Genomic DNA, 15,610 nt, shown 5'->3' with positions numbered 1-15,610 from the left:
GTAAATTTGTGATTTCTACAAGTTGATTTTGCTGCTGGCATGTAGTGTTAATATTGTAGAAAGGTGATGTTTTAAGCTACCTCTTATTTTACTTTAGTTGCATTTGGTAAGCTCCCCCCCCCCCCCCCAAAAAAAAAGTCACCTCTCTATCAATTTATTGGCCCATGGGTGAGATCTGTCAAGACCAACGTATCCTCTTGATATTTCCTGTGCTGCTGGAGGATGAGCTTAACTTATGGTGGGGCGCAGCCCTTCTTCTAAATTAAGTGCATCTTCCTGTAGTCCTTGCTTCTAAACAGAAAGCTACAGATTTCAGTCTTCAGTCATGCCAGAAAACGGGTGTAAAAGAAGATAAATGTGCATGGTCCTCTGGCCCCACCCTCTCCCAGCAAGTGGCACAGGTGGGATTTCTACGCTTCCCTCGCCACTTTCTGGGAAGGGGGTGTGAGAAACGGCACGTACGTAGGGAGATGATAATCTCCCACCATGTGTTTTCTATATTGGTGATAAATAATGAAGTCATTGTTTAGAATGGTTTTATTTAAACTCTATCTTAAAGGGAACCTGTCACCTGGATTTTGTGTATAGAGCTGAGGACATGGGTTGCTAGATGGCCGCTAGCACAACCGCAATACCCAGTCCCCATAGCTCTGTGTGCTTTTATTGTGTAGAAGAACCGATTTGATACATATGCAAATTAACCTAAGATGAGTCAGAGCTTGAAAATATGACTCTCTTCTCTGGTCACACAAGTAAGATATGACTCTTTTATGTTAATTTGCATATGTATCAAATCGGTATTTTTTTTTTTTACACAATAAAAGCACACAGAGCTATGGGGACTGGGTATTGCGGATGTGCTAGCGGCCATCTAGCAGCCCATGTCCTCAGCTCTATACACAAAATCCAGGTGACGGGTTCCCTTTAATTACCTTGTAAATTAAAATTGTTTTTGAGTTATCCTGCCATTGGATCTACAAATTATTCGTATTTTAGATTTTTGGGGTTGTAGATTGTCATTTTACAATGATGGATATAATAGCATTACTTTATTACTTTACTGTGCATGAAATATTCTCCTGATCATATTTGCTCTTCAACAAATACATTGCTCTTCTGTCACTAAGATTTTTATTTTAATTTTTTTGCCATTAGGTGTTTTAATTCATGCCATGAGGAAAGGTTACTGGATTATACTTGATGAGTTGAATCTGGCTCCTACAGATGTGCTTGAAGCACTCAACCGTTTGTTGGATGATAACCGAGAGCTTTTCATTACTGAAACCCAGGAAGTGGTTAAAGCACATCCAAGGTTCATGCTTTTTGCAACCCAGAATCCACCAGGCATTTATGGTGGAAGAAAGGTTTGTTTCTGATTTAAGGGGAAAAATACTAGAGACAGGGGTGGATATTCTCACTGTATCATGCACTCAGTTTTTTTTGCATTGCTAACTAGCGAAGAAGGCTACACTATATAGTCCCGTTAAAAAATAATATAAATCCTATAAAATGTATAAGTTAAAGAGTTGCTAATATATGGTGCGACCCCAGTCGTAAAGGGGGTGCTCGGTGGCATAATATTGCTGACCTATCCTCAGGATAGATAGGCAGTTACCAAGCATGTATGTGGGTTCGGATGATATCTGTCTGCTGAACAAGCGTAGGGCCGACAGAGGTTTCAGTGGTATGGGCATCTTTTAACGGTTTCCATGTCAACATTTTATGGCTCCACGCATGGAATTCACTCTTCATCTTTACTCTTCATGAAGTTGTAATATGAATGTAAACTAAGCCACAGAGATGGTGTAACTATAACTTATCCAATTCCCATTTTGTGCATTAAAATATATTTATTTATTTTTATTTAATTTTTTTGCTTTTAACAGGTATTATCCAGAGCTTTTCGGAACAGGTTTGTGGAGCTACATTATGATGAATTACCAAGTGCTGAACTGGAAACCATATTGCACAAACGCTGCTGCCTGCCTCCATCATACTGTGCCAAGTTGGTTGCAGTGATGTTAGAACTGCAGGTAATGGTTATTTTTATAATATGAAGACTCATAAAAGTACTGTGTCCCATTAACGAACTTTGGACTCCCTCGTTCTCTAGTCACACAGAAGAGGATCCTCCGTCTTTGCAGGAAAGCATGGCTTTATTACACTTCGAGATCTTTTTAGATGGGCTGAGCGATACAGATTATCAGAACAAACAGAAAAAGATTATGACTGGCTTCAGCACTTGGCAAATGATGGTATGAACATTTCTTCCATTGAACAGAACCATTAATGTTGGCGACGAGCGAAATCTGACCTGTGTGTTTTTTAACAATTTGTTTAGGTTTCTTGCTCCTAGCTGGTCGAGTTAGAAAACAGGAGGAGGTAGATGTAATCTTAAGAGTCTTAAAAAAGTGCTTCAAGAAGGCAGTAGTGCCGGAGGTCCTCTTCTCCAGAGAAAATATGCAGAAGCAGCTGGGTAAGTATACAAGTGCCAGGGCATGAAACTATTCCCAAGAACACTGCTTGCATAAGTCTCAAACTCTATTGCATCTGTTTTCATTTGCTTCTATCACCAGCACCCCGCTCTGTCCTATGTAACTTTTTTTAAAAGATGGTCTGTGATATTGGAAACAGTTGTTTCCGACAGCATCTTGCAAGGATAGGAACTGGTGGGTAAAAACTCATCCATGGGGCTATATATGGCTTCAGTCTCTGCATCTCCCGCTCATCTCCATGAGTTGACCACATGCCCAAGGTGCAAAGCTCCCTCTGCTGGTATGTGGCATGGTCTTTGGACTTGCCCGCAGATCACCTCATTATTGATGATATTCCAATCTGTAACGGCAAGCCTTCTAGGGCCCACTCACAAATCATGTAAGGTCCCTCCATTACTCCAGGTCATCTTCCTGGTGGCGAAGTTCTGTGTCTTAAAAGGTTGATTCTCCTTCGCTATCCCATCTATGGAAACCCTGACCTCCCAACTACACAAACTTAGCGTAGAACGCTTAACCACAGTCAGATGTCAAGAATCCCTGACAAAGTGGAAACCCTTTATTTCTAAATTTATGATAATGTACGAAACTCCTAGAAAATATAATGGGCACTCTAGGCCCTTCCGCTCCGGGACACTGAATAACCTGGGAGAGGGAACGACTTTTTGGGTCGACTATTATTGTATTCAGAAGGGTCTTGCCGATGGAGAATTGGTGTTCAACAAGGAAAAATTATGTGAGAACACGTTTAGCAGGAGACTGCATCTTCCCACTAACCTTTAAAGCATACCTTCACACACCTATAAGTGATTGTATGTTTTATGTTCCCAGTGTTACTTTTTCTTTTTTCTATGTTACAAAAATGTTAAAAATCCAAATTAAATGTTTTATAAAAAAATCACAGGACTCCTTGCGCTGTCTGGAACTTCCAATAAGTCCTTTTTAAATGTGTTAATGGAGAGGAGGCAAAATGTTTCCCGCTTTGGTGACAAGCCTGGAGCCCTCCTGCTGTTATGTACAGCTGTAGAGTTTCACTACTGTAGCCTGTTAAGGAAAAACTGTCCTAGCTCCAAAGCCAAAAAACACAGTACAGAGCATCGTGTGGGAGATTTATCTAGATCGGTGCTCTCCACGCTGGTCTTGATACTGCCTGCACAGCGCCTAATTTATCGCAAGATAAAGTAACTTTTTTTAAAAGATGGTCTGTGATATTGGAAACAGATGTTTCTGTCAGCATCTTGCAAGGATAGGAACTGGTGGGTAAAAACTCATCCATGGGGCTATATATGGCTTCAGTCTCTGCATCTCCCGCTCATCTCCATGAGTTGACCACATGCCCAAGGTGCAAAGCTCCCTCTGCTGGTATGTGGCATGGTCTTTGGACTTGCCCGCAGATCACCTCATTATTGATGATATTCCAATCTGTAACAGCAAGCCTAGGGCCCACTCACAAATCATGTAAGGTCCCTCCATTACTCCAGGTCATGTTCCTGGTGGCGAAGTTCTGTGTCTTAAAAGGTTGATTCTCCTTCGCTATCCCATCTATGGAAACCCTGACCTCCCAACTACACAAACTTAGCGTAGAACGCTTAACCACAGTCAGATGTAAAGAATCCCTGACAAAGTGGAAACCCTTTATTTCTAAATTTATGATAATGTACGAAACTCCTAGAAAATATAATGGGCACTCTAGGCCCTTCCGCTCCGGGACATCTTCCCACTAACCTTTAAAGCATACCTTCACACACCTATAAGTGATTGTATGTTTTATGTTCCCAGTGTTACTTTTTCTTTTTTCTATGTTACAAAAATGTTAAAAATCCAAATTAAATGTTTTATAAAAAAAAATCACAGGACTCTTTGCGCTGTCTGGAACTTCCAATAAGTCCTTTTTAAATGTGTTAATGGAGAGGAGGCAAAATGTTTCCCGCTTTGGTGACAAGCCTGGAGCCCTCCTGCTGTTATGTACAGCTGTAGAGTTTCACTACTGTAGCCTGTTAAGGAAAAACTGTCCTAGCTCCAAAGCCAAAAAACACAGTACAGAGCATCGTGTGGGAGATTTATCTAGATCGGTGCTCTCCACGCTGGTCTTGATACTGCCTGCACAGCGCCTAATTTATCGCAAGATGCAGGCCTCGTCATATATTGGGCGTATCATCTGCCAGTCCGTGCACCTAAACAGAAATCCATGGAAGCTCTGAGCTGCTGTTTGATTTCTGGCCTAATTTCTGCAGGGGCTGGCCACTGCCCCTATTTGAAATTGTAACAATGGCAGCGTAAAACACTTGTGACTGTACACTAAAAAGTCAGAAATACAAGTGTGCGTTTCTTTTTTTTTTTTTTTTTTTTTTTTTTTTAAACACCACTTTTCTGCCACAAACTGATACATCTCTCCCTGTGTGTTCACTGCCACCATAGAGACACAGCTTGGTTAAACACGTCCAAAAGCAACCGTAACCAACCATACGGGTCTCAGAGGATTTACATGTGAATTTCTGCATAGACAGTTTTTTGAATATTCATTTCAATTATAAAAATGCTTAACTTGGGTGGAGGCAAAGCAGTAAAATATGGGTGTCTATGATGAGACTTTTTACACACCACATGCAATTTCAGGGCACTGGTTTCACATATAGATAAACATGACCTGATGTTTTTTTTTTGGTTTTTTTTTACAGAAAAGTTATCTGTTCTAAGTGGCGGAACAGATAAAAGTTTTTCACATGTTGTATGGACTGCAGGAATGAGAAGGCTAGCTGTTCTTGTGGGTCGAGCATTGGAGTTTGGAGAGCCTATCTTGCTTGTAGGGGATACTGGGTAAGTCTAGATATTTAGTTGCAATTTGTTCTGCTTTGTCTGACGCCACCCTTTTCATAATCATTTCTCTGTATTTGATAGATGTGGCAAAACCACCATTTGCCAACTGTTTGCAGCTCTGCGAAACCAGAAATTATACTCTGTTAACTGTCATCAACACATGGAAACCTCAGATTTTTTGGGAGGGCTGCGACCTATCAGACACAGCTCCAAGGACAAAGTACGTTTTTAATCTTGAAAGCATAGATTTTTCTCACTGCTGTGCTTGCAATAGTTATCATATTTTTATATTTAGGTTGATGATGAAGATGAGAGTTCAAAGCTGTTTGAGTGGAATGATGGTCCGTTGGTTTTGGCTATGAGGGAAGATGGATTTTTCTTGTTGGATGAAATCTCTCTAGCAGATGATTCCGTTTTAGAGAGATTAAACAGGTAAGACATCTGTGGTTGGCTGCCGCTCAGTTGTGTAATTTAGACAGTTAAATTATTTTACCATTTATGTTAAAGTGCTGGCTTACACTAAAAGGAGTGCATTATGGGTATGTTCGCACAGCAGATCAGCTAAGACTCCAAGCTTTAAACAAGCCCCAGTATCTGCAGATATTACTCCCATCCTGATTTTTAAGGATTTGCTCTCATGTCTAGCTGCTATACAGCCCAAGGCCTCATGCACACAACCATGTCAGTGTTTTGGTCCACAAATACAGATACCTTCTATGTGTGCGCTCCACTTTTTTCTCACTCCCATAAATAGTAAATAGTTTTTTTTTTTGTGTGCTTACCTTTCCTTTTTATGCTGAGATCATTGGGGGCACTGAAGACCATGGGTATAGCTGCTGCCACTAGGAGGCGACACTAAGCAAAAAAGTGTTAACTCCTCCTCTCAGCTATACCACTCCTCCAAACAATGATCTAATCAATTTGCACAAAAGCAATAGGAGCAGCCAGGAGAAGGAGAGCTGGAGATTGGTTACAACCAAGAACAGGTGGGACCCACCAGAAAGACCCAGCAATGTACTTACTGGGTGGGAGCTATGTCCTCCAATGAACTCAGACAGAAGAGCATATTAAAGGGAAGCACCCAAAAAATATTTTCTCGTTCGTATCGTTGGGGGACACAGAAGACCGTGGGACGTTCTAGAGCAGTACTATGGGCAGGGAACAAAAGACCAGAATAAATCTAAGGCTGGCCATAAGGTCTTACACAGAAGCACCGGAGATGGATGTACAGGAAACCCCAATGAGGACATGCAGAGAATTCTAAAGGATGGTCAGCCAGAGAGGGCGCGTAGAATACGCATTGTCTTAAGCTGGGCACATAGAGGATAGCCCTGCTAAACGAAGCCAAAGGGTTTGGGTGACTTCAGATGATGTGAATAGCAGCACAGAATATCCACAGGAACGATGAGTATGAAGACGAGTCAGACGTGAGAAAACAGACTACAGAAAATGTAGGCGAGAGGAGAAATGGCAAGGGCCAGAAGACGTAGCAAAAACCGATACCAGAGGACTGGAGCTAGGGGGAGCTAGGGGTGGGCGGTATAGGCGATATGCAATATAAATTTGTGCCACGATATGGATTTTGTGCATATCGCCTACGGAGCGGCAGTTCCGATCGGAGTCCCAGCAGCAGGAAGGAGCCGGAGCGCTGAATAGGCTCCGCCCCCCGATTGCGATAGGAGCACAGAAAGAGCGCACGCTCCGCTCTCTGTTTAAAGAAGGGAAATAAAATGGCCCCCGGCGCTGCTCAGCGTGGCAAAAACTAAAGTAAGGCGTCCCCAGCAAGGGGGATGACAAGCCCAGAGAAGCGGAAACCGGAGGGGGAAGTGTGCTGCTTGTGAGATAAAGCGGTGCCGCTCTATCATATGTACAGTATCCAGTGGTGGCGCAATTACTCTGCCTGAAAGGTGTTATTTGATAGGACGTACAATTTCCAGTGTTGGTGTAATCACTCCACCTGCAGAAGAGGGGAATTCCGGTAGAGAGGACTGCATCTGGAGGTCACCAATACACCACCTGTAGAAGGGGTTAAAGCGCACCAGGGGTTACATTTTATTTATTTATTTATTTATGGTTCAAACTTTGTTTTATTAAGGCAGAAAAATATATGATACAGCAAAGCATATCAAAATACAAAGATACATGCAGGGTACAATTATTGGCTAAAGATAAGACTAAGGCTACTTTCACACTAGCGTTCATGGGTCCGTTCGTGAGCTCCGTTTGAAGGAGCTCACGAGCGGACCCAAACGCCTCCGTCCAGCCCTGATGCAGTCTGAATGGAGCGGATCCGCTCAGACTGCATCAGTCTGGCGGCGTTCAGCCTCCGCTCCGCACGGACAGCTGAACGCTGCTTGCAGCGTTCAGCTGTCCGCCTGGCCGTGCGGAGGCGAGCGGATCCGTTCAGACTTACAATGTAAGTCAATGGGAACGGATCCGCTTGAAGATGTCACCCTATGGCTCAATCTTCAAGCGGATCCGTCCCCCATTGACTTTACATTGAAAGTCTGAACGGATCCGCTCAGGCTGCTTTCACACTTAGAATTTTTTCTAAGTTATTAATGCAGACGGATCCGTACTGAACGGAGCCTCCGTCTGCATTAATATGATCGGATCCGTTCAGAACGGATCCGATCAAGCGCAAGTGTGAAAGTAGCCTTAAAAGTACCAAAAAGACAGAATAACCTATACCGGATATGACAGTACAGAAAATTGACTGTTGGTACCAGTGAAGGGAGTATAGATAGGGCACGTACCCTCAAATAATTGGCCTAACGTATATACATTTTATTTATAAGTATGGCTTCGCCTCTGCTCTCTCTCCCCCTTTCCCTCTCCCTCTCCCTCTCCCCTTTAAAAAAACATAAATTAAATACCTATGGGCCGCCTGGGTGAACTGGGAAATTGTGTGTTCCGTCTGGGGTTCTGGGGCAGGAGGATTCTCACTGGAGGCACTTTAATTCTGGTCTTCCTTACTAGGACCGGCCCCCTGCTTTTCTCTCATGCGGCATGTCTGTTCAGAGCCGCTACCTGCCATCCATCTGCACCCCTCAGCAGCTGGCCCCCGCTTCTTTCGGGGCCCTCCGAGACCACCTCAGGGTACTGGGTAAGCAGGGTTTGCCACATCTCGCGTCTACCTGCCGTTCTCTCCATATACTGGGGTTGTATAGTGATGGCGCACGCTTATTCTGCAGTCATTAACCCCCGCTACGCCGCGTTCGGTGCCAGGGGCCGTTTCACATGATTGCAGGCACTGGATCATGCGCTTTTTTCTCGCCACTATGACGCGTCCGGGGGGTGGAGCGCTTCGCTCCGGCTTCCTCCTCCTGCTTGCTGTGAAGCTCTCTCGCTGCGTGGCTGCTCCCTGCTCCTCTTTTCTTGGTGCCGTTGCCTGGGTGGTAGGATTTTTCAGCTTCTGCTGCAACTGTTGGACACCTTTTTGTGGTTGCCATCATGCCAAAACCTAAGTCGGCTAAGACCTGTTTGGAGTGTCTTTTACCACTTCCTATTAATGGTACCTGTGCCTCCTGCCCTGCCCCTGGACGGGGAATCACCTTTCTCCCCCTGTTCTTGCCCAGCCCAGCACTTCCGGCCCCCCCCCCCCCCCTTCTTCTGGCGGAGTCTGGGGTCCCCGCTTGGGCATCCGCCATGTCTTTCATGGAACGTGTCACAGTTCCCAATCCTGTGGCACCCACCACTCCGTCTCCCCGCAGTGGTTCCCACAGAGGACGCCTGACTACCAAGAGGCAGCGTGAGTGGCAGCATCCCTCCTCGGATGACTCCACTCCCCCCCCGTCTAGAGGCGTGCTCAGATGACTCCCCTTCCCCAGGGAGCGCAAGTCTGAAGGGGAATTGTCCAGTTCAGACGAGGTCAGGGAACGGGATCCTCCGCCTAAGCTCTCCACCATGGTGGCTGACTTAGTGACGGCTGTTCGTGATACCTTTAATCTCGAAGGGGACTCTCCTCCTCCCTCTAGGAGGGAATTCGCCCTTTTTCCGTCCAAGAAACCGGAGGCGGCCGCGTTTCCTGTCCATGAGGAATTTTCCGCGGTAGTCTCCAGGGCCTGGGACCGCCCTAACCAAAAGTATTCTGCCACCAAACGCATGGATATGCTTTATCTTTTTCCGGCTGACAGTGTGGAGAAGTGGTCGTCTCTCCCTAAGGTGGATGCCCCGGTGGCCAGGTTAGTCAAAAACACGGCCCTCCCGGTCCTAGACGGCTCCTCTCTGCAGGGCGCTGTGGACAGGCGTCTAGATTTTCTGTCCAAATCCATTTTCTCACTGGCGGGTACATCCCTGCGACCTGCCTTTGCCTCCGCTTGGGTGGCCAGAGCTCTTTAGGTGTGGTTGCAGCGCCATCACCAAGATCTGGCAGACCAGGGTATGTCTGCTGACACTCTGGATTTGGTTCTCCAGATGTCTTAGGATTCTGCGTTCCTCTGTGAGGCTTCCATGGACATTGGTTCCCTCTTTGCCCGCATTTCAGCCCTCTCTGTCATTCAGCGCAGAGAGGTCTGGTTGAAGGTTTGGGACGCCGATGCTTCCTCCAAGCGTTCTCTGGCTAACCTCCCCTTTTGAAGGTTCCAGACTTTTTGGTGCTCAACTTGATGAGTTTATCTCTGCCGCTACTGGGGGCAAGAGTACTCATCTCCCACAGCCTAGGGTCAAGCGCCCCTTTCAGACAGGTCTTCCGGTTTCCAGCCCCAGTCCTTTCGACGCTTCTCTTCTAACAGGACGTCGTCTGCTTCCTCTGCCGGGGGGTCACAGGACTCCCACAAGAAGCCCTCCTTCAAGCCCCAGCCTTCCTGGCACCCGAGGGTACAGTCGGCCCGCCCTGCTGCTCCCAAGCAGTCTTCCGCATGAAGGGACGCCCCCACTCCTCGTGGTGGGGGGCCGCCTGCTCTCTTATCAGCAGGTTTGGAGGGCTCATATTCAGGACGCTTGGGCTCTGGAAATTGTAACATCGGGTTACAAGATAGAGTTTGCGTCCAGGCCGCCGGAACGTTTTATCCCTTCTCGCGTTCCGGGGGATCCGGTCCGAGCCTCGGACCTCTTGACGGCAGTTTCCTCTCTTCTGGACCGAGGTGTTATTACCCCAGTGCCCCCAGAGGAACAGGGCACAGGTTTCTACTCAAACCTGTTCGTGGTCCCAAAGAAGGAAGGGTCGGTGCATCCGATCCTGGATCTAAAACTGCTCAACAAGTTTCTGCGGGTGCGGCGGTTTCGAATGGAATCCCTCCGCTCCGTTATTGTTTCTCTTCTTCCAGGGGAATTCCTTGCATCCGTGGACATGCAGGACGCTTATCTGCATGTCCCGATCGCAGAATCTCGATCCTCCGTATGTTCCTCCGTATGTTCCCCCTTTGCCTCCTTGGGATCTCAATTTGGTCCTTCATGCTCTACAGTTGGCCCCCTTCGAACCTCTGAGAGAGGTCTTTCTGACGTGTCTCACCTGGAAGGTGGTCTTCCTTGTGGCCATAACTTCCATCAGACGGGTGTCGGAGCTAGCAGCTCTTTCCTGCCAGGAGCCCTTTCAGTTTTTTCACCAGGATAAGGCCGAATGCACACGGCAGTGTTTCACGGCCGTGTGCGGGCCGTGGAACCGCGGCCTGGATCCCTGCCGAGAGCAGAAACGCATGGCGTCATTGGTTGCTATGACGCCGTGCGCTCCCTGCTGCCGCCGCAATACAGTTATACACTGGTATGATCTATACCAGTGTATTACTGTACTGTGGCGGCAGCAGGGAGCGCACGGCGTCATAGCAACCCATGACGCCGTGAGCTCCTGCTCTCAGCAGGGATCCAGGCCGCGGTTCCACGGCCCGCACACGGCCGTGTGCATTCGGCCTAAGGTTGTGCTCTGTCCGGTTCCTTCCTTTTTGCCTAAGGTGGTCTCTCCCTTCCACCTTAACGAGGATCTTGTCCTGCCCTCCTTTTGTCCTTCTCCGGCAAACCCCAAGGAACGTGCTCTACATTCCCTGGATGTCGTACGGGCCCTGAAGGTGTATCTTGCGGCTACTGCTCCCATCCGCCGTTCAGTTTCCCTCTTTGTGATTCCTGAGGGACCTCGTAATGGTCTGGCGGCCTCCAAGGTCACTGTGGCGCGATGGATCCGCTCGGCTATTTCCGCGGCTTATCGCGCTCGTGGTAGGGTTCGGATTACCGCTCACTCCACTAGGGCGATGGGGGCTTCCTGGGCAAGGCGCAATTGTGCCTCTGCGTTTTAGCTGTGTAAGGCGGCCACTTGGTCGTCCTTACATACCTTTACGAAGTTTTACCAGTTGCATTCTCTGGCTTCGGCTGATGCTGTCTTTGGCCGCAGGGTTTTGCAGGCTGTGGTTTCTGTTTGACCGTTAGATGTTCCTCCTGGCGGTGCGGATATTTTTTCCCACCCCATGGGCTGCTTTAGGACGTCCCATGGTCTGTGTCCCCCAATGGAAAAAGTACGAGAAAAGGAGATTTTTTTTTTTTTTTTTTGTGAAACTCACCTGTAAAATCTTTTTCTCGACTTTTCCATTGGGGGACACAGCTCCCACCCATTCTGCCTCTGAGGGGTTTTTCAGTTTAGTTTCTGTTTATGGTTGGCCTCGTGGGCTTTGGTCCGATTGCTTCCATTATTTGTTCTGGTCTCCTTCTCCTACTGCTCTTGCAACGCCTGAGTTCTCCTGGTGGAGTCGGGGGGTATAGCCCGAGGAGGAGGAGTTTCGTTTTGCATAGTGTCCCTCCTACTAATACCTCTAAGCTATACCCATGGTCTGTGTCCCCCAATGGAAAAATCGAGAAAAAGATTTTACAGGTGAGTTTCACAAAAAATCTCCTTTTTAAAATATGCCGGCTGTTTCGCTAGCTACATGCTACTGTAATACCCACAACAATTCTCCCTAAACAGATGGAAAAGATTTTTAACAAAATAGACATTTTCACTTGTTGCCATGGGCGATAGTTTTCAATTTGTTTTGCAAAACCCATCAGTATGGCAAACTGGGCTCCTGCGTAGGGCCGCTAAAGACATTACAGCAAACTGTGTGGTGCTAATCTAGTTTGTGAAACCACTCCCATTCTGCAAATCCATCCTAGTATACTCTAGATAAGACTTGCAAATTGTCTCATTGTCACCTCAGTATGTGGTGGAGAAGGGCCTCACATTAGAGGCCTCCAATAAATAGACTCTTGCGTACTTTTGGAATCCTTAAATATGTTGGCCCCATCATCTGTTACTAGCTGCACATAAGCTGAGAACAGCACATGCCTGCAGCTAGTAATAAGCATTATTGAACTATCGGCACCCATGTCCGATAGTTTAATATGACTAATTCATTTTTACATGCAGGCCCACTCACTTGCTTTCCAGAGGCACCCTCTGAAAATGTCCCCTGATGGAGGGTTTTGTCCATCAGCAGCCTCCGTCACTTACACTGGGGTAAGACAAGTTAACTAGCGCATGCACAGTCCGTCCCCAGTGAAAACAAATGGAGGCCACTGATTGATGGAACTCTACGTCTGCGCCGTTTTTTTTTTAGAATTATGTATATTAAACTATCAGACATTGGTGCCGATAATAATTTAATAATGCTTATTTAGCTGCATGCATGTGCTGCTTCCTGCACAAGTGTAGCTAGTAATAGATGCTGACCAACCCCTTTAATCCAGTAATGCATGTGGTGTTGCCTATTTAGTGGCGTATGATTATGCTCACTGTATTGATATGAGTCCATAGTACGCCTTGATTTTTATTTTTTCTTATTAGTTATTTGAGAACAGTAATATTTAATCTCTTGTATTTTAGTGTCCTTGAAGTGGAGAAGACACTGGTATTGGCTGAAAAGGGAAGTAGACAAGATGACGATGAGGTGGAACTTTTAACAGCTGGGACAAAGTTTCGAATTTTGGCTACTATGAACCCTGGTGGAGACTTTGGAAAGAAAGAGGTATGCAGCTTATGAAAACTGGTAAAACTGATCAATATCAGATTGGTGGGAGTTCCATTCTCGCCACTTCCACCGAGAAGCTTGTTTGAAGGCGCCGCACCGCTCTGTTTTTTACCTAAAAACTGTATAGTAGCAGCAGTGTAAGTTATTGCAGCTTATTTCCATTTAAAGGGATTCTGTCACCGGATTTAACCCCATTAAGCTAGCTGACATTAGCGATGTGCTAATGTCAGCTAAAGTGAACTAGCCTATTCCTACTTTTATCGAAGCCAGAAATTGAACTTTTCATAATACACTAATTAGCCTATAGCGTTGTTCCTGCTCCTAGAGGCTCCGTTCTTCCACCTTTGTCGCCTCCCTCCAAGTCCTGATTGACGGGGCCAGGCAGCGCTCGCATCTGTCTGCCAGCCTTGTGCTCTGGTGAAATCTCGCGCCGTTCAGCATTTGGAGCAGGCACGGTGAGGGAAAGACACTCGCAGGCTGCCAGCTTCCTCACCGCTAGCTTAATAGGATAAATCTGGTGACAGAAACCCTTTACATGAAGTAGCATGCAGGTAAACAGCTGTTCAGTGAGGGGTGCGAAGAGTTGGGGCCCCCTCTGATTTGATATTGGTAACCAATATTGATAGGCCACCAATATAAGATCGGATAACTTCTTTTAATACTATTTTTAATAATTTTTAATTTTACTGTGAACCATTTACATCCGCACAGGATGGTTTTACATCCCAAAAAATTTCTGCATCAGATGAGCAGTTCTTCAAAGGAAACAGTGTGAAATCCACATCAAATCGTGCAGTTTTGGTGTGCATTTTTTCACAGATTTGATGTGGCAAATGGTGCCTTTGTTTTTGTTTAGTTTTTTTCAGCATTTTTTTTTCTTTCTAAATTGCAATGATATTGAATAAAGGTAGACCTCAAAAAGGAAGAATTTGCAAAATCTGATAATTCTGCAACAGCAATTGTCATGTTGTGAATTATAATATCTGCACGTTAGTTGTGTTTCATTGTGTATAGGATTTCTTCAGATGTCCATTCAAGAGAATAGTTTATTATAAAAACACATGAGACTGTACAGGTGATAGTATAAACACATCCTGACTGTCACCTCAGATTGGCAGGGTTCCACCTCCCGGCACCTGACTGATGCACTGTTTGAAGAGAAGTCAGCACTCGTACGAGGGCCACTTTCTCTTCATTGTTTACCTGCTCGCCATCGCAACAATGAACAGTGTGATTACATCTCAGTCATGCCATTCACGTAAATGTAACGGCTCCTTCCTGTTTAAAGGCTATGTACACCTTTTGGAATCAAATTATTTTTTTTATTTGCGTAGATTTTTTGCAAAAAATCATATTTTCAATTGTCCTTTATTAAAAATATTGAGCTTGAGTCACAATTGGCTAACTGTTTTTCTAACTGTACTAATACTTTCACTTTGTGCAGTCATTTAATAACATTTATCTCTAAATTACTGAGGTCAGAGGTTATCAGTAAGATAAGAAATTAGTGTTTATAACGCCAGAGAGCAGAAAAATCCAGAGGCAGCTACTACAGCATGTCAGCTCTGTACACGAAAAAGGATTCCATATTGTTAATAAAGACCAATTGAAAGTGATTTTTAGCTCAAAATAAGTATAATGTAATAAAAAAAATTGGCCCCAAAGGTGTACATGGCCTTTAAGTGATAGGATGGAGCCATCCCGTTGAAGTGAATGGGACGGCTTAGGTGTAATTACACCTGCTTACTGCTGCAGTTGCTATGGCGAGCAGGTAAACAAAAGAAGGCGGCGCTTGTATGAACACAGGCTTCTCTTCTCAAACTGCTGATCTGCTTAAGAGACAATTGCATATCTAAAATCAAAGATTGAGGTGGGCAAATAATGTCCCCAGCACCATAGATTTCTACAAATGTCATTCGCGTTGCTCATACTGCAGATTTTCCGACAGAAAATCCATACTGAACATCAGCAAAAATCCTGTATGGATGAGTCCTAAATGTGCATAGTTATGCGTGTGGTCACTTGTTAAGTCTGCTTTTGCGATTCGCAAAACACGGATATTGTCCATGTACATTCCACATTTTGTGGAATGGTCAGCCCCTTATAGAACAGTCCTGTCCTTTTCTGTAATGCGGACAAAAATAGAAGTTTGAAGTGAATGGGTCCGCATGCCAACCAAAAATACATTTGTGTGCATGAGCCCGAAGAGACTTAAGATTTTAAAATTGTGCTTTGAACAAACTGTTCAGCCTCATTTAATGATAATCATTTGTAGGGCTGCAATGATTAATCAACGTTATCGATAATATTCGATAACTGGATTTGTTGTCGACGAATCCCCTTATTGAATAATCGGCTGATTTGTTGCTA

At 45.4% G+C, this 15,610-nt stretch overlaps 1 protein-coding gene across 1 annotated transcript in view; it reads left to right on the top strand.

Moving 5' to 3' along the window:
* MDN1 (midasin AAA ATPase 1) overlaps nucleotides 1–15,610 on the top strand; it is a 281,392-nt gene that overhangs the window by 106,653 nt on the left and 159,129 nt on the right. Inside the window, exons 25-32 of the mRNA XM_044289668.1 lie at nucleotides 1,156–1,364; nucleotides 1,887–2,033; nucleotides 2,114–2,255; nucleotides 2,342–2,476; nucleotides 5,171–5,309; nucleotides 5,391–5,529; nucleotides 5,605–5,741; nucleotides 13,096–13,237. Coding sequence (XP_044145603.1) covers nucleotides 1,156–1,364; nucleotides 1,887–2,033; nucleotides 2,114–2,255; nucleotides 2,342–2,476; nucleotides 5,171–5,309; nucleotides 5,391–5,529; nucleotides 5,605–5,741; nucleotides 13,096–13,237 — 1,190 coding nt within the window. The remainder of the gene's footprint in view (nucleotides 1–1,155; nucleotides 1,365–1,886; nucleotides 2,034–2,113; nucleotides 2,256–2,341; nucleotides 2,477–5,170; nucleotides 5,310–5,390; nucleotides 5,530–5,604; nucleotides 5,742–13,095; nucleotides 13,238–15,610) is intronic.

This window comes from Bufo gargarizans, chromosome 4 (genome assembly GCF_014858855.1).
Source record: "Bufo gargarizans isolate SCDJY-AF-19 chromosome 4, ASM1485885v1, whole genome shotgun sequence".
Taxonomy (NCBI): Eukaryota; Metazoa; Chordata; class Amphibia; order Anura; family Bufonidae; genus Bufo; species Bufo gargarizans.
The sequence above is the reverse complement of the archived record's forward strand: the minus strand, read 5'-3'. Positions and strand labels throughout refer to the sequence as shown.